The sequence below is a fragment of the Catharus ustulatus genome, chromosome 29 (assembly GCF_009819885.2).
Source record: "Catharus ustulatus isolate bCatUst1 chromosome 29, bCatUst1.pri.v2, whole genome shotgun sequence".
Taxonomy (NCBI): Eukaryota; Metazoa; Chordata; class Aves; order Passeriformes; family Turdidae; genus Catharus; species Catharus ustulatus.
The window spans coordinates 983,397-1,001,808 of NC_046249.1; the positions used below are offsets into that span (position 1 = coordinate 983,397).

General features: G+C 53.8%; 1 protein-coding gene across 2 annotated transcripts; it reads left to right on the top strand.

The window, feature by feature from the left end:
* The first annotated feature begins 783 nt into the window (after positions 1–783).
* On the top strand, positions 784–14,348 carry TIMM44 (translocase of inner mitochondrial membrane 44). 2 transcript variants are annotated; one of them, XM_033082449.1, is made up of 12 exons: positions 784–885; positions 1,232–1,402; positions 1,836–1,916; positions 2,768–2,917; positions 3,805–3,944; positions 4,527–4,612; positions 6,353–6,445; positions 7,714–7,838; positions 8,727–8,777; positions 10,083–10,172; positions 13,219–13,329; positions 14,186–14,348. In XM_033082449.1, exons 2-12 carry the CDS (start codon positions 1,319–1,321, stop codon positions 14,303–14,305), a joined length of 1,131 nt encoding a protein of 376 aa, XP_032938340.1. In that variant the 5' UTR covers positions 784–885; positions 1,232–1,318; the 3' UTR covers positions 14,306–14,348. The 2 variants fall into 2 exon arrangements, with proteins under 2 accessions (XP_032938340.1, XP_032938341.1); XM_033082450.1 differs by having other exon boundaries at positions 852–885; positions 1,237–1,402.
* Positions 14,349–18,412: the final 4,064 nt, after the last annotated feature.

Sequence of the window (18,412 nt, forward strand, 5' to 3'; positions counted from 1 at the left end):
CGGCAGCTCCCGGTGTAGGGACAGCGGAACCCGGCCCAGCTCCCGGTGCGAGCACAGCGGGACCCGGCCCCGCTCCCGGTGCGAGCACAGCGGGACCCGGCCCTGGCAGCTCCCGGTGTGGGGACAGCGGAACCCGGCCCCGCTCCCGGAGCTCTCCCGGCCGGTCCGGCGCGTTCCTTCCCGGAGCTGCTGAGGCCCCTCCAGCCCAGGCACTCCCGGTGTCCCGGGGCCGCTCCCGTTAGGGCAAATTTCCCAATTTCACGCAGCGTCACCCTGGAGCAGCTGCGTGGGTTTGTTGTGCCCACAATAAAACGAGAGGTTCGGGGTCCCTGCTCCGTTCGGGGTCCCTGCTCCATTTGGGGTCCCTGTTCTGTTCAGGGTTCCTGCTCCGTTTGGGGTCCCTGCTCCGTTCGTGCCTCTGCTCCGGAGCTCTCCCGGCTCATCCCTGGGCTCCTGGCCCGAGGCTCGGTGCAGTTCTTGAGCAAATCCACATTTTTTCATCTGGGATTTCCCTGATTCTGCCCTGCTGCAAGCCCTGAGCTCAGCACTGAGCAGGAATCTGCAGGTGGGAGCTGGGCAGGGGCAGCAGAACCGTGCTGGGATTTTTCTGGGATCCTCCAGAGCTGGGCACAGTTTGGAGGAATTTTCCCAGAAAAATCCACGTGCTCCTCCTGCTTCAGCTCCAGGATGGATTTGTGCATCTCTGCTGTCCCAGCTGTGGGTGCTGGCAGCTCTTGGGCGCTCCCCTGAGCCCCTGCTGTGTTTTTTTCCTTGCAGAAATGTCTCCTCAGCGGGCTGTGGCTGCTCTCCAGGCGTTATCCCATCCCTGCCCTCCCCAGCTGTGCCCTGTACAGGATCAGCAGCCCTGCCCTGGGCACCCCCCAGGTTGGTCCCACCTGAATTTATTCCATTTCCACCCCAGAGTGTTTTCCCAGCTGGATGGGGCTCTGGAAATTTTTATTTTTTAAGAAGAACTGAAGGAATTTTGGGGTAGCTGAGGTTGGATGGGGTTGGGACAGGGTGGGATTTAAGGTCCTTCCAACCCAATCCATCCTGGGATTCCATGAAATCCATTGGATTCTGGCTCTCTGAAGGATCAGCTGCTGCTTTTCCCAGCAGCTCCACAATTCCCACACATTCCAAAGTCACCCCTGGCCCGTCCTGCCTTGGACTCCTCTGTGTTCTGGGTCCTGTTTGCTCCAATCCCCCAACATGGGATGGTTTCCTCCAGTCCAGATGCTACTCCTCGGGAGGAAGGAAAGGATTCATCTCAGGTTTTGTGGAGAACATCAAACAGGAACTGGCCAAGAACAAAGAGATGAAGGAAAGCATCAAAAAATTCCGAGACGAAGCCAAAAAGTTGGAGGAGTCGGACGCTCTGCGGGAAGCCAGGAGGAAATATGTGAGTTCTGGAATGTTCCCTGAGCTTTTCCTGCTCTCAGTGGAAATTCCAGCCCTGAACTGGAGAAGTTCTGCTTGGCTGGAAGTGCTCAGTGCTAAATGGGTGCCTCAGAATGTTTATTTGATGGAATGTTTTGGGTTTTTTAATTTATTTATTTTTTTTAGTGGAAAGTCTTTCCAGCCGACACTTGGCTGCATTTCTGAGCAGATCAAATAATGAGGCATTAAATTGAGCATCAAATGTTTATTTTGCATTGCTCAGAGGGCTCTGAACATCATCATTTGCAGAGCTGAGCTGCTGCTGCTGCTGACTCAGACCATGAGCTCCTGAAATGTTGCTTTTTCTGCTCTCAATTCCACCCTTAATGGATTGTGCTCCATCCAAGCTGGGTTTGAGTCGTTTCTGTCTCTTGATTAATGTTCTTTTCCCCCAGAAAACCATTGAATCTGAAACAGTGAAGACCTCAGAAGTGATTAAAAAGAAACTTGGAGAAATAACAGGGACGGTTAAAGAGGTACAAGGACTTTTCCTCAGGGCAGCTCTGCTGAGGTTGGGATTTTGGGGGGCTGGAATTGGCTTTGTTGGTGCTGCTGTTCCAGGGGGGATCCAGACCCTGGAGCTTTTCAAACCAGGGGAATTAATAAAATAAAGATTGAGTGTGATCAGAGCAGACCCAGCCAGGGATTCCTCTGGGGTTTGGGGGATGGAGAAGAGAGAGACCCCAGCAGAGAGCCCAAAATCAGAGTGTGGAGAGAGTCTGGGCTGGGGAGAGCCCAGAGGAGCTCCTGGAGCTGCTGGGAGAGCCCAGAGGAGCTGGACAGAGCCCAGAGGAGCTCCTGGAGCTGCTGGGGAGAGTCCAGAGGAGCTCCTGGAGCTGCTGGGAGAGTCCAGAGGAGCTGGGGAGAGCCCAGAGGAGCTGCTGGGAGAGTCCAGAGGAGCTCCTGGAGCTGCTGGGGAGAGTCCAGAGGAGCTCCTGGAGCTGCTGGGAGAGTCCAGAGGAGTTCCTGGAGCTGCTGGGGAGAGCCCAGAGGAGCTCCTGGAGCTGCTGGGGAGAGTCCAGAGGAGCTCCTGGAGCTGCTGGGAGAGTCCAGAGGAGCTGGGGAGAGTCCAGAGGAGCTGGGGAGAGTCCAGAGGAGCTCCTGGAGCTGCTGGGAGAGCCCAGAGGAGCTCCTGGAGCTGCTCCAGGGCTGGAGCCCCTCGGAGAGGGCTGGGGGTGCTCACCTGGAGAGGAGAAGGATCCAGGGAGAGCTCAGAGCCTGAAGGGGCTCCAGGGAGAGCTCAGAGCCTGAAGGGGCTCCAGGAGAGCTGGGGAGGGGCTGGGGCCGAGGCCTGGAGCTGGAATCACCTTTCCCTTTTGCCCTGCAGAGTTTGGATGAGGTCAGCAGGAGTGACCTGGGCAGGAAGATCAAGGAGGGCGTGGAGGAGGCGGCCAAGACGGCCAAGCAGTCGGCAGAGTCTGTGAGCAGGGGAGGGGAGAAGCTGGGCAGGACTGCGGCCTTCAAAGCCATCTCCCAGGTGGGCAGGGGCTGCAGGGCTGGGGAGGGATCCAGCAGGGGATGGGGTGGATTCCAGCAGGAATTTGGGAATGGAATCCAGCAGGGGATGGGGAGGGATCCAGCAGGGGCTGGGGTGGAATCCAGCAGGAATCTGGGGTGGGATCCAGCAGGAATCTGGGGAGGGATCCAGCAGGGACTGGGGGTGGAATCCAGCAGGAATTTGGGTGGAATCCAGCAGGGACTGGGGTGGGATCCAGCAGGGACTGGGGTTTAATCTAGCAGGAATCTGGGGCTGGAATCCAGCAGGAATCTGGGGATGGAATCCAGCAGGAATCTGAGTGGAATCCAGCAGGAATCTGGGGCTGGAATCCAGCAGAAATTTGGGGTGAGATCCAGCAGGGGCTTGGGGTGGAATCCAGCAGAAATCTGAGTGGAATCCAGCAGGATCTGGGGGTGTCTCTGGGGCTGGAATCCAGCAGGAATTTGGGGTGGATTTCAGCAGGAATCTGGAGTGGAATCCAGCAGGAATCTGGGGGTGGAATCCAGCAGGGACTGGAGGTGGAATCCAGCAGGGGTCAGGGGTGGAATCCATCAGGAATTTGGGGATGGAATCCATCAGGAAAACCCCCCCAGGAGTGCCAGGGCTGGCGCTGCTGCCAGGTCTGAGCCTGCCAGGGCTGAGCTGCTGCTCCTGGGGCAGGGTGGGTGGGAAATGCCTCTCCCCAGCAGGGATTTCACCTTCCTTAAACCCCTTTTCTGCAGGAAATACAGAAAATATCCAAGCTGTGGCTGCCCCATCCCTGGCAGTGCCCAGAGCCTTTTTCACTCTCCCCAACCATCCCAGGAGGGATTTTCACCTTCTGGGCCAGCACTAAATCCTCACTGATGGGGCTGTTTCCCTTGCAGGGAGTAGAAACCGTTAAGAAGGAGATTGATGAGAGTGTCCTGGGCCAGACAGGTCCCTACAGGCGCCCGGAGCGGCTCCGGAAGCGAACGGAATATTCTGGAGAGAGCAGCAAGGAGCAGAGAGTGTTCGAGGCCAATGAGTGAGTGAGGGGAACCCTGGGGGGGATTTCTGTTTGTGCCTGGCTGGGAAAAGCTCAAAACACATCAGGGATTCAAATCCAGGAGCTGTGGGTTTGGGGGATCCCAAATCTTCCCATGCTAAAAATGGAAAATTCGAATTTTGAAGCTCAGGTTTGATGTTCAGAGGTGGAATTCTGAGCTGGGCTTTGCTCTGTGTTCAGGTTTTTAACTCCTTGCTGCTGGGTGAGGCAGGGCTAAAGCTGAGCTCCTTTTTTTTGGGGCTGCTTTGCTCCTCTGAGTGGAGTTTTATTTGCCTGGTGCTTTATTAATCTGGAGTTTTGTTTATCTGATGTTTTATTTATCTGTTTCTTTTTATTTGTCTGGTGTTTCATTTATCTGGTGGATCATTTATGGGGCTATCATTTGTGAGGCTGCAATTTATTTTATAATTGATGAGGCCATAATTTACCCTGTAATTGAGCTCATCATTCCTGTGCTGCCTCAGTGCTGCAGGGATATTCCTCAGGGTGCTGTCTGCATTTGTTACAAGTTCATTTTTCCCCAAATATTCCCATTTTATCCCTGTTTTCTGCCCTCTCCAGGGAGGCCATGGGCATGGTGCTGCATAAAGACTCCAAGTGGTACCAGCAGTGGAAAGATTTCAAGGACAACAACGTGGTTTTCAACAGTGAGTGCTCAGGGGGGCAGAAATTCCCTTCCCTCAGTGTCCAAAGGATTTTATGGAATCCCAGGATGGATTGGAAGGAATTTAAATCCCACCCTGTGCTGTGCTCTCACTGTCCCAACCCCATCCAACCTCAGCTGCCCCAAAATTCCTCCAGTTCCACTTAAAAAATGGGAATTTCCAGCTCAGAACTGGCCACATCCAGCTGGGAAATCACTCTGGGGTGGAAATGGAATAAATTGAGGTTGGGGGTGCCCTGGGTTTGCTGCTCCCCCTCCTCAGCTTCCTTCTGGGGGAGGCAGCTCTGATCCTGGAGCTGAAACCAAGGGAAATCCTGGAAAAATCAAAGCAGTTCCACACAATTTCCAAACTGGAACTTAAACCAAGGAAAATCCTGGAAAAATCAAAGCAGTTCCACACAATTTCCAAATTGGAGCTGAAACCAAGGAAAATCCTGGAAAAATCAAAGCAGATCCACACAATTTCCAAATTGGAAATTAAACCAAGGAAAATCCTGGAAAAATCAAAACAGTTCCACACAATTTCCAAATTGGAGCTTAAACAAAGGAAAATCCTGGAAAAATCAAAGCAGTTCCACACAATTTCCAAATTGGAGCTTAAACAAAGGAAAATCCTGGAAAAATCAAAGCAGTTCCACACAATTTCCAAACTGGGGAAAGACTTTGAAATGATCTCTCTGTGGTACCTTTGGTGTCACCTGAGAATGTTTTAAATGCCCTGAATCCCAGAATTTGGGTTGGGAAAACTCCCCAGTCCTGATTTGTCCCTGCAGGGATGGAGACTCCACCAGCTCTGCTCAGAATCAGCCTGGCCCTGAATTTCCTCATTCCACTGAATTAATTCTCTCCTTTCCCAGAGGTGTTAGTGCTGAGTGTTAGCAGAGGAGGAGTTACTGAGGGGTCAGGAAAGTGGGGGGAAAACAGAAATATGGGGAGAAAACCAGAAATATGAGGAGAAAAATGGGGAGAAAAATGGGGAGAAAACCAGAAATATGGGGAGAAAAATGGGGAGAAAAATGGGGAGAAAACCAGAAATATGGGGAGAAAAACAGGGAGAAAAATGGGGAGAAAACAGGGAACAAAATGGGGAGAAAAACAAAAAATGGGGAGAAAACAGGGAACAAAATGGGGAGAAAAACAGAAATATGGGGAGAAAACCAGAAATAAGGGGAGAAAAATGGGGAGAAAACCAGAAATATGGGGAGAAAAATGGGGAGAAAAACGAGGAATAAAATGGAGAGAAGAACAGAAATAATTGGAGAAAAATGGGAATAAAATGGGGATAAAAATGGGAATAAAATGGGGAGAAAAATAGGAATAAAATGGAAAGAAAAACAGAAAAATTAGGAATAAAATGGGGAGAAGAACAGAAATAATTGGAGAAAAATGGGGAATAAAAATGGGAATAAAATGGGGGGGAAAGCAGGTGGCAGCTGGAGCCTGGCCCTGAGCAGGGCTGGGTGCTGCTGTCACCCCTGTGCTGCTGTCACCCCTGGGTGCTGCTGTCACCCCTGGGTGCTGCTGCCACCCCTGGTGCTGTCACCCCTGGGTGCTGCTGTCACCCCTGTGCTGCTGCCACCCCTGGGTGCTGCTGTCACCCCTGTGCTGCTGTCACCCCCTGGGTGCTGTCACCCCTGTGTCACCCCCTGGTGCTGCTGTCACCCCTGTGCTGCTGTCACCCCTGGGTGCTGTCACCCTGGCCCTGAGCTCTCTGTCCCTGCAGGGTTCTTTGAGATGAAGATGAAATACGACGAGAGCGACAACGCCCTGATCCGAGCGTCCCGCGCTGTCACCGACCGTGTCACCGACCTGATCGGTCAGGGGGGGACAGGGAGGGACAGGGGAGGGACAGGGATGGGATGGGACAGGGATGGGGATGGGACAGGGACAGGGGAGGGACAGGGACAGAGACTGAGCCCAGAGACAGAGACCAGGGACAGGGACCAGAGTCCTGCTGCCCCTCTGGAGCTGCCCCTGAGCCCCTGGAGCTGTTCCTGAGCCCCCCAGGTGCTGTTCCTGTCCCTGGAGCTGTTCCTGAGCCCCTGGAGCTTCCCCTGAGCCCCTGGAGCTGCCCCCAAACCCCTGGAGCTGTTCCTGTCCCTGGAGCTGTTCCTGCCCCTGGAGCTGCTCCTGAACCCCTGGAGCCATTCTTGTCCCTGGAGCTGTTCCTGAGCCCCTGGAGCTTCCCCTGAACCCCCCAGGAGCTGCCCCCAAACCCCTGGAGCTGTCCCTGAGCCCCTGGAGCTGTTCCTGTCCCTGGAGCTGCCCCCAAACCCCTGGAGCTGCCCCTGAGCCCCTGGAGCTGCCCCTGAGCCCCTGGAACTGTTCCTGAGCCCCAGGAACTGCTCCTGAACCCCCCAGGAACTGTTCCTGCCCCCCCAGGCGCTCCCAGCCTGGCCCTGCCGAGCTCTCTCAGCTCTCTCATCTCTCTCAGCTCTCTCAGCTCTCTCATCTCTCTCATCTCTCAGCTCTCTCATCTCTCTCATCTCTCTCAGCTCTCTCATCTCTCTCATCTCTCTCAGCTCTCTCATCTCTCTCATCTCTCTCAGCTCTCTCATCTCTCTCATCTCTCTCAGCTCTCTCAGCTCTCTCAGCTCTCTCATCTCTCTCATCTCTCAGCTCTCTCATCTCTCTCAGCTCTCTCATCTCTCTCATCTCTCTCAGCTCTCTCATCTCTCTCATCTCTCTCAGCTCTCTCATCTCTCTCATCTCTCTCAGCTCTCTCAGCTCTCTCAGCTCTCTCATCTCTCTCATCTCTCAGCTCTCTCATCTCTCTCAGCTCTCTCATCTCTCTCATCTCTCTCAGCTCTCTCATCTCTCTCATCTCTCTCAGCTCTCTCATCTCTCTCATCTCTCTCAGCTCTCTCATCTCTCTCATCTCTCTCAGCTCTCTCAGCTCTCTCATCTCTCTCAGCTCTCTCAGCTCTCTCAGCTCTCTCAGCTCTCTCAGCTCAGGATCAGGATCAGGGTGGCACCAACCCTTGGGATCCCTCTCAGGGTGACCTCCCCTCGCTGTGCAGTGCCACCAGGGCTGTGTCCCCGTGCTGGTGGCAGTGCCAGCTCCCCTCTGGGCTGTTCCTGCAGGGGGTTTGTTCTCCAAGACCGAGATGTCCGAGGTGCTGACCGAGATCCTGCGCGTGGATCCGTCCTTCGACAAGGATCGCTTCCTGCAGCAGTGTGAGAGGGACATCATCCCCAACGTGCTGGAGGTGCAGCCCCTCCCTCCCTCCTTCCCTCCCTCCTTCCCTTCCTCTGGCCCTGCAGGGGAACTGCCCTACACTTTGATGTAGGAGGAACCCGTGGAATTTTATTTTTTTTTTCAATTTTCTATTGCTAAAATCAAAAGTCGGGGCAGGATTTGCTGTTCCAGCTTTGGGGAAGGAATTGGATCCAACAAGGGTAGATGAATGATTGTTGTGGGCTGGAAAACAACAATTGAGGTGGGATCAGGTGGGGACAGCAGAGGGACAGGGCAGGGAATTTGGGATGTGCCCTCTGAGCTGGGCTTTGGGAGGAGCAGCAGGCTGGGACAGATGGTTCAGTGCTCTCTGAATTTTGGGTTTTTGGGGGCTCTGAGGGATCAGAGTGTGGGTGTGGATGGATGGAACCCCTGTCACTGCAGCAGGAAGGACAGAGGGAGTTTGGGGTTTGAAACAGGGATTGCTCTGAGGGAGTTTGGGGTTTGAAACAGGGATTGCTCTGAGACACTCAGGAAAATCTGGGGCTGGAGGAGCCAAACTTGGGATTCCTTCTGTGCCCTGGATTTTTCAGGGTGGAGAATTACAGCTCTGCTCCTGTTTGATGCCAGGATTTCTGAGCCCTGAGAGCTCTGCTGGCTCTGGCAGGCCCAGCAGGAAGATTTAATGGGAAGTTTCAGCTGGAAGCTTTGAGGGAGTTTAATTATCCCAAGGTTTCTGTCCCTTGGCCTCAGCTCCTGTGTTTTTATAGAAATCCTTTTTGCTGCTCCCCTCTGCAGCTCCAGCTCCCCCCAGAGTCCCACAAAATGTGGAATTTCAGGTGTTTTGCTGCTGGAAGGGCTGGCTGTTCCCACTTTGATGTAGGAGGAGCTGAAATGTTCTGTGTGGTTCCCTCCTCAGGCTCTGATCTCCGGGGAACTCGACATCCTCAAGGACTGGTGCTACGAGGCCGTGAGTGCAGCCCCAAAATCCCCAAACTTTGGGGCTCCCCCTTGGGAATGGGATCATTTTTGGGGGCTGGAATTCAGGGAGGTGCTGAAATCAGAGATTTCCTGGTGGGATTTTATTTGAATCCTCATTCCTGCAAAGTTCTCATGCTCTAAAATCCAAAATTCTGCTCTTTATCCAGGAGCTGGATTTTTCCAGGTGAATTCCCTGTGCTGCTCCCACCACCAGAGGGCTGGCACAGCCAAGATTTTTTTTCCCAATTTAATAAATCCTGATGAGCTTTATTTTTGTAGCAATAATCCAGTCTGAAAGCAGAAAATCTTCCCTGCTTCCAACAGCTTTGGGAATGACAGAATGACACCTGGGGGGAAGCAGCAGCCTCAGTGCAGCCCCAAATCCAACACTGCCCAGGCAGCTGGAGCTGGGATGGAGCAGGGCAGGAGATGGGAACCTGGCCCTGGGAATCCAGGGATAAAGGGGATAAAGGGGATAAAGGCTCTTCATGGATCCCAGGGGTGTGGGGATGAATCCCAGGGGTGTGGGGATGGGGATTCTGAGCACTGAACTCCTGCTTTCCCTGCTGTTCCCTGGCTTTCCCTATTTTTCTCAGTTTTTTCTCTATTTTTCCCTACTTTTCCATATTTTTCCCAGGTTCCCCTTTGATTTTTCCCTGCTTTTCCCTTTTTTCCCTGCTTTTCCCCATTTTCCCAATTTTTCCCTGAATTTGCCCTGCTTTTTCCTATTTTTCCCTATTTTCCCCTTGCTTTTCCCTTTTATTTTCCCCAGGTTTCCCCTATTTTTCCTTGGCTTTCCCTATTTTTCCTTACTTTTCCCTATTTTTCCCTACTTTTCCCTAGTTTCCCCTATTTTCCCCCTATTTTTCCCTATTTTTCCTTGGCTTTCCCTTCTTTTCCCTATTTTCTCCATTTTCCCTATTTTTCCCTATTTTCCCCTATTTTTCCTTGGCTTTCCCTGCTTTTCTCTATTTTCCCTATTTTCCCCTATTTTTTCCCATTTTTCCCATTTTTCCCAGCTTTTCCCTGGCCCTGCTCTCCAGCCCAGCTCTGAGTCCCTCATCTCTCACCCCTCACATCCTCCCCACCAAAACTGGGATTTCCAGTGGGAATTTGGTGAATCCCAAATCCCTCCCTGCACCTCAAACCCTTCCCATAAACCCCTCCCTCCTTTTCTTTGGGATTTTTTTTCCATGTCTCTCTCCAATAAACACAAACAGCAAAAATCCCCATTATTTGTGTGTGGGGGTGACAGAACAATCCCAAATGACCCCAAATCCCTGTTGGCTCTCAGACCTACAGCCAGCTGGCCCAGCCCATCCAGCAGGCCAAGGCCCTGGGGCTGCAGTTCCACTCCAGGGTCCTGGACATCGACAACATCGACGTGAGTGCCTGTCCTGGGGGGTTGGGATTTATGGGAATGCCTGCTCTGGGGGTTTGGGGTTATTTGGGTTCCTGTCCTGGGGGTTTGGGGTCAGGGAATTCCTGTCCTGGGGTTTGGGGTCAGGGAATTCCTGTCCTGGGGGGGTTGGGATTTATGGGAATGCCTGCTCTGGGGGTTTGGGGTCATTTGGGTTCCTGTCCTGGGGGTTTGGGATCATGGGGATCCTGTCCTGGGGGTTTGGGGTCAGGGAATTCCTGCCCTGGGGGGGTTTGGGGTCATGGGAGTGCCTGCCCTGGGGGTTTGGGGTCATTTGGGTTCCTGCCCTGGGGGTTTGGGGTCAGGGAATCCCTGCCATGGAGGTTTTTAGGGTCAGGGGAGTCTCTGTTCTGGGGGTTTTGGGGTCAGGGAATTCCTGTCCTGAGGATTTGGGGTCAGGAGATTCCTGTCCTGGGGGGATTTGGGGTCATGGGAGTGCCTGTCCTGGGGGTTTAGGATTTATGGGAATCCCTGCTCTGGGGGTTTGGGGTCAGGGGGTTCCTGTCCTGGGGGTTTGGGGTCAGGGGGTTCCTGTCCTGGGGGTTTGGGGTCAGGGGATTCCTGCCCTGGGGGTTTGGGGTCAAGGAGTTCCTGCCCTGGGGGTTTGGGGTCAAGGGATCCCTATCCTGGGGGTTTGGGGTCAGGGGATTCCTGCCCTGAGGGTTTGGGGTCAGGGGATTCCTGTCCTGGGGGTTTGGGGTCAGGGGATTCCTGTCCTGGGGGTTTGGGGTCAGGGAATTCCTGCCCTGGGGGTTTGGGGTCATTTGGGTTCCTGCCCTGGGGGTTTGGGGTCATTTGGGTTCCTGCCCTGGGGGTTTGGGGTCAGGGGGGTTGGGGAAATCCTCCAGGGTCAGCAATGCAACCTTCTTTGTTCCCCTATTTTTCCCCTATTTTCCCCACCTTTCCCTATTTTCCCTGCTGGGGTTGAGCTCTGGGGTTTGGTGTTTGTGCTTCCAGAGGGAAATCCCAGTGCTGGGAGGGAAATCCCATTGTTAAAAACAAAAATCCCACTCCTGGAAAAGGAAAATCCCAGTGCTGGGAGGGAAATCCCACTGTTGAAAAGAAAAATCCCACTCCTGGAAAGGAAAATCCCACTCCTGGAAAGGAAAATCCCATTTCTGAAGGGAAATCCCATTGCTAGAAGAAAAATCCCATTGTTAGAAAGGCAAAATCCCATTGCTGGAAGGAAAATTCCATTCCTGGAAAGGAAATCCCATTTCTAGAAGGAAAATCCCATTGCTGGAAGAGAAATCCCATTGCTGAAAGGAAAATCCCATTTCTGGAAAGGAAATCCCACTGTTAGAAATGAAAATCCCATTGCTAGAAGGAAAATTCCACTCCTGGAAGGGAAAATCCCATTCTTGGAAGGAAAATCCCACTGTTAGAAACAAAAATCCCATTGATGGAAGGGAAATCCCATTGCTGAAAGGGCAATCCATTATTGTCAAGATAATATCTTGGAAACTGGGGTGAAAAATTGTTTTTTATTGGAATGGGGCAGTTCCAGGGAGATTTTTGGGATCAGGAACATTGCAGAGCTGCTGAGATCCCCTCAGGGAACAGGAAAAATCTCCCCATAAATAAATTTATTCCTTTGTGACACAGCCCAGCTCCCTTTATTAGGGATAAAATCAAAACCCAGAATGTTTGGGAACATTTCAAAAGAGGAAAATCCTGTGGCTGCTTTTGGGGCAGGAATTGCAGAGCTGCATTCCCACAAAAAAAATAAAAATAAAAAGGATGTAAGAGATTCCCCACAATGGGCAGGAAGAGAATCCTGGGGTTTTAAAAGAATTTAAAAAAATCTGAATTTCCACTCCTCTTGCATCCCAGTGAATAAAGTCTTTAAATAATTAAAATAGAATGGATTCTGGGGGAAAAAAATGGATTTAAGAGCAGAGGAAAGGCTCTGTTTGATCCTTCCAGCTCAGGATGTTCCCATTCCAAACCTTTCCTGCAGAAAATTCCCTTTTTTTGGAGAGCAGGGTGCTTTGATTTTGCTTTCTGCTCGTTCCCATTTCCCACATTTATGGGATTGGGAGAAGAACAAAAAAATAAAATTAAAAATCCACACCAAAGCTTTGAAGTGCAGGGCCCCAGGTGGGTTCTGTTGGAAGATTTTTGGGAAATTTCTTTTCCAGAAATTCTGGGATTGGTGTGGTTGGACAGGCAGGGGGCTGGGGGTGTGTGGGGTGGGAACATCCCTGGCCCTACAGAACTGGAATTTTTGGGATCATCCCTGGCCCCACAGGATTTTGGGAACATCCCTGACCCCACAGGATTGGGGTTTTTGGGAGTATCCCTGGCCCTGGATTGGGGTTTTTCTGGAATTCTCTGTGTCCCTGAAGTTGGGATAGGGAACATCCCTGGCCCCACAGGATTGGGGTTTTAGGAACATCCCTGGCCCTGGATTTGGGATTTTGGGATCATCCCTGACCCTACAGGATTGGGGTTTTTGGGAGCACCCATGGTCCCACAGGATTATGGATTTTGGGAACATCCCTGGCTCTGGATTGGGGTTTTTGGGATCATTCCTGGACCAGGATTGGGGTTTTTGGGACACCCATGGTCACACAGGATTGGGGTTTTGGGATCATCCCTGGTTCTGGATTGGGGATTTTGGGACCATCCCTGGCCCCACAGGATTGGGGATTTTGGGGATCATCCCTGGTCCTACAGGATTTGGGTTTTTGGGATCATCCCTGGCTCTGGATTGGGGTTTTAGGATCATCCCTGGCCTTGGATTGGGGTTTTTGGGACACCCATGTCACCACAGGATTGGGGTTTTGTGGGATCATCCCTGGTTCTGGATTGGGGATTTTGGGAACCTCCATGGCCCTGCAGGATTGGGGTTTTTGGGATCATCCCTGGCCCCACAGGATTGGGGTTTTGGGATCATCCCTGGTTCTGGATTGGGGATTTTGGGAGCACCCATGGCCCCCCAGGACTGGGGTTTGTGGGATCATCCCTGGCCCCCCAGGACTGTTTTCCTGAGCTCTGTGTCCCACAGCTGGCCATGGGGAAGATGATGGAGCAGGGCCCCGTGCTGATCATCACCTTCCAGGCCCAGGTGGTGATGGTGATCAAAAACCACCGAGGGGACGTGGTGGAGGGGGACCCGGTGAGTGGGGACAGGGGACAGTGTGGGGTCTGGGACACTTTTGGGATCAGGTGAGGTGTCCCTGGGGTTCTGGGGTAACTGGGAAAACTGGGATAACTAACTGGGATAACTGGAATAACTGACCGGATAACTGGGATAACTAATTGGAATAACTGGGCTGAGATTGTGGGATAACTGAGATAACTAACTGGCATTACTAACTGGGATAACTGGGATAACTGACTGGGATAACTGGGATAACTGACTGGGATAACTGAGATAACTGACTGGGATAACTGACTGGGATAACTGGGATAACTGACTGGGATAACTAATTGGGATTCTGGGCTAACTGGGAATCTGGGCTAACTAACTGGAATAACGGATTCTGGGATAAGTAACTGGGCTAACTGGGATAACTGACTGGAATAACTAATTGGGATTCTGGGCTAACTGGAATAACGGATTCTGGGATAACTAACTGGGCTAACTGGGATTCTGGGCTCACTGGGGTTCTGAGATTCTGGGATAACTGGGATTCTGGGCTAGCTGGGCTAACTAACTGGGACTCTGGACTAACTGGGCTAACTGGCCCTGTCCCAGGACAAGGTGCTGTGCGTGCTCTACGTATGGGATAACTGGGATAACTGACTGAGATAACTGGGATAACTAACTGGGATAACTGACTGGGATAACTGACTGAGATAACTGGGATAACTAACTGGGATAACTGGGATAACTAACTGGGATAACTGGGATAACTGGGATGACTGGTGTGCCCTGTGCCAGGACAAGGTGCTGCGCATGCTCTACGTGTGGGATAACTGGGATAACTGACTGGGATAACTGGGATAACTGGTGTGTCTGACCCTGCCAGGACAAGGTGCTGCGCATGCTCTACGTGTGGGCGCTGTGCCGGGACCAGGACGAGCTGAACCCCTACACGGCCTGGAGGCTGCTGGACATCTCCTCCTCCAGCACAGAGCAGGTGCTGTGAGCAGGGAGGGGACCTGCCCTGGGACCTGCCCTGGGAGCTGCTCTGGGGCCTGCTGCAGCCTCTGGAACCTGCTCCAGCCTCTGGGATCTGCTCTGGGGCCTGCTGCAGCCTCTGGGACCTCCTCTGGAACCTGCTCCAGGGGCTCTGAGCATGGCTGGGCCTGAACCTGCTCTGGAACCTACTCCAGCCTCTGGAACCTGCTCCAGCCTGGAACTCACAGCAGGGCTGGGCTAACCCCTGCTCTGGGACCTGCTCCAGCCTCTGGAACCCGCTCCAGCCTCTGGGATCTGCTCTGGAGCCTGCTCCAGCCTGGAACTCACAGCAGGTGCTCTGAGCAGGGCTGGGCCTGCCCCTGCCTTTGGAACCTACTGTGGAACCTGCTCCAGCCTCTGGAACCTGCTCTGGAACCTTCTCTGGAACCTGCTCCAGCCTCTGGAGCCTGCTGCAGCTTCTGGAACCTTCTCCAGGTGCTCTAAGCAGGACTGGGCCTGCCTCTGCCTCTGGAACCTGCTGTGGAACCTGCTCTGGAAGCTGCTGCAGCCTCTGGAACCTTCTCCAGGTGCTCTGAGCAGGGCTGGGCCTGCCCCTGTTCTGGAACCTGCTCTGGAACCTGCTCCAGCTTCTGGAGCCTGCTGCAGCTTCTGGAAGCTGCTCCAGATGCTCTGAGCACAGCTGGGCCTGCCCCTGCCTTTGAAACCTGCTGTGGAACCTGCTCCAGCCTCTGGAACCTGCTCTGGAACCTTCTCTGGAAGCTGCTGCAGCCTGGCACTCGGAGCAGGGCTGGGGATTTGGGGAGAGCTCCTGCTGCTCCCAGCCCTGTGGAGCAGGGAATGTCTGGGCTGGACAGAGCTGCTGCTGCTGGTGCTTTGTCCCCTGGTGTCACCCCCAGCTCCCTGTGCCACCTCCTGGCCCCTTGGGGGGCTCCTGGCTGTGCCCAGCCCCAGCCCCTGTCCCTGTGTTTGCACTTTCCCAGCCCAAATAGAGCCAGGACTTTGCACATGGAGCGTTGGGTGCTCGGTTTGGGGCTGAGCTGGGACCAGGCAGGGCTGGGATTTGTTCAGGCCCAGCTTGGCAGGGACAGCTTTGGTGTTGTGGCCACAAAGATCCACGAGTGCATCCCTTGGGATGGGGGAGTCTGAGTGGGGCTGCCTTGGGGACACTGTCCCGAATTTCCCTGTGCCATTCCCAGGAGGAGTTTTGCTCCTTGCTCAGCCTTTGGGGTTTGTGTGCTCCTCATCCCTGCACAGATCCCAGCCCAGCAGCACAAACTCCCCCAGTTCGCTGCTGGAGCCTGGGGTGAAATCCCCTTTTGTGCCCAGTGTGAAAAACGGGGTTGGAAAATCCCAAATCATGGAAATCATCCCCAAATTCGGGTTCCAGGGGCTGCCCTCGGTGGGGTTTGGGATCCTCAGGGGGGTTTGGGATCCTCAGTGGGGTTTGGGTTTGGGATCCTCAGTGGGGTTTGGGATCATCAGAGGGGTTTGGGACCCTCAGGGGGGTTTGGGACACTCAGTGGGGTTTGGGATCCTCAGAGGGGTTTGGGACCCTCAGGGGGGTTTGGGATCCTCAGTGGGGTTTGGGACCCTCAGAGGGGTTTGGGACCCTCAGGGGGGTTTGGGACTCTCAGAGGGGTTTGGGACCCTCAGAGGGGTTTGGGACCCTCAGAGGGGTTTGGGAACCTCAGTGGGGTTTGGGTTTGGGACCCTCAGAGGGGTTTGGGACCCTCAGAGGGGTTTGTTCCCCTGCAGGAGTTTGGGGTCTGAGGGCAGCAGGAGTTTGGGGTTTGTTCTCCTGCAGGAGTTTGGGGTTTGTTCCCCTGCAGGAGTTTGGGGTCTGAGGGCAGCAGGAGTTTGGGGTTTGTTCCCCTGCAGGAGTTTGGGGTCTGAGGCACCTCCTGCCCCTGGGAAGGGAATTTGGGAAAGGTTTGGGAGAGGAAATGCAGGGATTGGATTGCTGAGGTGAGGCAGGACAGCCCTGCCCTGCCAGCTGATTAAAGAGAATAATTCCAGTTCCTCCTCCTCTCCTGAGCTTGGACACCCCTGGGATCTCCCCACGATTTCCTGGGATGGGGCAGCTCCTGCAGCAGGGGCTGGAGCATCCCCAGAGTGTGGGATGGCCACGTTCCCTGTGGGATCTGAGCGTGGGATTTGGGATTTGGGATTTGGGATTTCCCAAACCTCCAGGGAGGGCTGAGGGTGGGATTTGGGATTTCCCAAACCCCCAGGGAGGGCTGAGGGTGGGATTTGGGATTTGGGATTTCCCAAACCCCCAGGGAGGGCTGAGAGTGGGATTTGGGATGGATATTGGGATGGGATTTTGGGACGGGATTTTGGAATGGGATTTTGGGATTTGGGGATGGGATTTTGGGATGGGATTTTGGGATTTTGGGATGGGATTTTGGAATGGATTTTGGGATGGGGATGGGATTTTGGAATGGGATTTTGGGATGGGGATAGGGATGGGATTTTGGGATTTTGAGATGGGGATGAGATTTTGGGATGGGATGGGGATGGGATTTTGGGATTTTGGGATGGGATTTTGGGATTTTGGGATTTTCTGATGGGATTTTGGGATGGGGATGGGATTTGGGGATGGGATGGTGATGGGATTTTGGGATGGGATTTTGGGATGGGATTTTTGGATTTTGGGATTTTGTGATGGGATTTCCCTGCTGGTTTTGGCTGGGATGTGACCACCGGGGTGGCTCTGGGCCTGTCCCCTGTGTCCCTCAGTGCCCTCTGCTCTCCCTCCAAAGCCTTTTTTGGGGACACAGCCCCTGCTGCCAGCTGAGCTTTTCCTCCCTGGCACTTGTGGGGCTCCTCTCCCCATCCTTCAGCACACCAAACAGCTCTGCCAAGTGACAGCTCCAGGGAGGAGCCGTGCCAAGCCCCGAGCACCAACCTCCTCCAGGAACAATTCATCAGAGGGGGAGGATTTTCTGAATGAGGTGTTTTTCATCTGGGAAAGGAGCTGGGACAGATCCATGGAGCAGCAGCGCCTGTGCTGCCTCTCCCCTGCCAAAGCCTCGGAGATGTTTTGTTTTTTTAGTGGTGGATGATTCCAAAATGATTTTTCTCCTGTCTCAGATCAGCTCCAGGAGCTGTGAGCTCTCCCTGGAGCTGCTGGCAGGAGCGGGGGCTTTGGCAGGGGGAGGGATGAGTTACTGAGGGGATTCTGCTGCCTCTGACTGATCCTGCCAGCTCAGATAAATAAATAAAGCTTTGTGAAGGCAAAGGCTGAGAGAAAACACTTCTCCCCACGGAGCAGGGGGAGGAAATTCCCCTTGGGAAGGGTCTGAGAGAAAACACTTCTCCCCACGGAGCAGGGGGAGGAAATTCCCCTTGGGAAGGGTCTGCCCCATCCCTGGAGGTGTCCCAGGGATTGGAGTGAGCTGGGGAAGGGGGAAGGGCTGGGACTGGGTTGGATTTGGGGTCCTCCCGAGCCAATCAAACCCCAATTCCCTGGTTCAGCCCCTGGAGCTGTGGAGTCACCACCGGGAGCTCTGAGGGAAGGAAAATCCCTGGCTCCAAATGCCAGGGCTGGGCTGGGCTGGGTCCTGCAGGGATTTGTTTCCCAGAGGGGAAAAAACTTCCAAACATCTCCTGGGAATGGCTGGATTCCCTGGGAGAAGGATCCTGACCCAGAGCCAGATCCAGAGGGGCTGGATTCCCTGGAAAAAGGATCCTGACCCCTCCAGAGGGGCTGGATTCCCTGGAAAAAGGATCCTGACCCCTCCAGAGGGGCTGGATTCCCTGGGAGAAGGATCCTGACACAGAACCCCCTCCAGAGGGGCTGGATTCCCTGGGAGAACGATCCTGACCCCTCCAGAGGGACTGGATTCCCTGGAAAAAGGATCCTGACCCACTTCAGAGGGGCTGGATTCCCTGGGAGAATGATCCTGACCCCTGCAAAGGGGCTGAGCCCCTGGGAGAATGATCCTGACCCCTCCAGAGGGGCTGGATTCCCTGGGAGAAGGATCCTGATCCCCTCCAGAGGGGCTGGATTCCCTGGAGAAGGATCCTGACACCTCCAGAGGGGCTGGATTCCCTGGGAGAAGGATCCTGACCCCTCCAGAGGGGCTGGATTCCCTGGAGAAGGATCCTGACC

Coding starts and splice junctions, on each gene's coding strand:
- TIMM44 (XM_033082449.1), top strand. CDS start 1,319: ATGAAGGAAAGCATCAAAAAATTCCGAGACGAAGCCAAAAAGTTGGAG. Junction 1,403..1,835: donor GGGAAGCCAGGAGGAAATAT/GTGAGTTCTGGA, acceptor CTTTTCCCCCAG/AAAACCATTGAATCTGAAAC. Junction 10,173..13,218: donor TGGACATCGACAACATCGAC/GTGAGTGCCTGT, acceptor TGTGTCCCACAG/CTGGCCATGGGGAAGATGAT.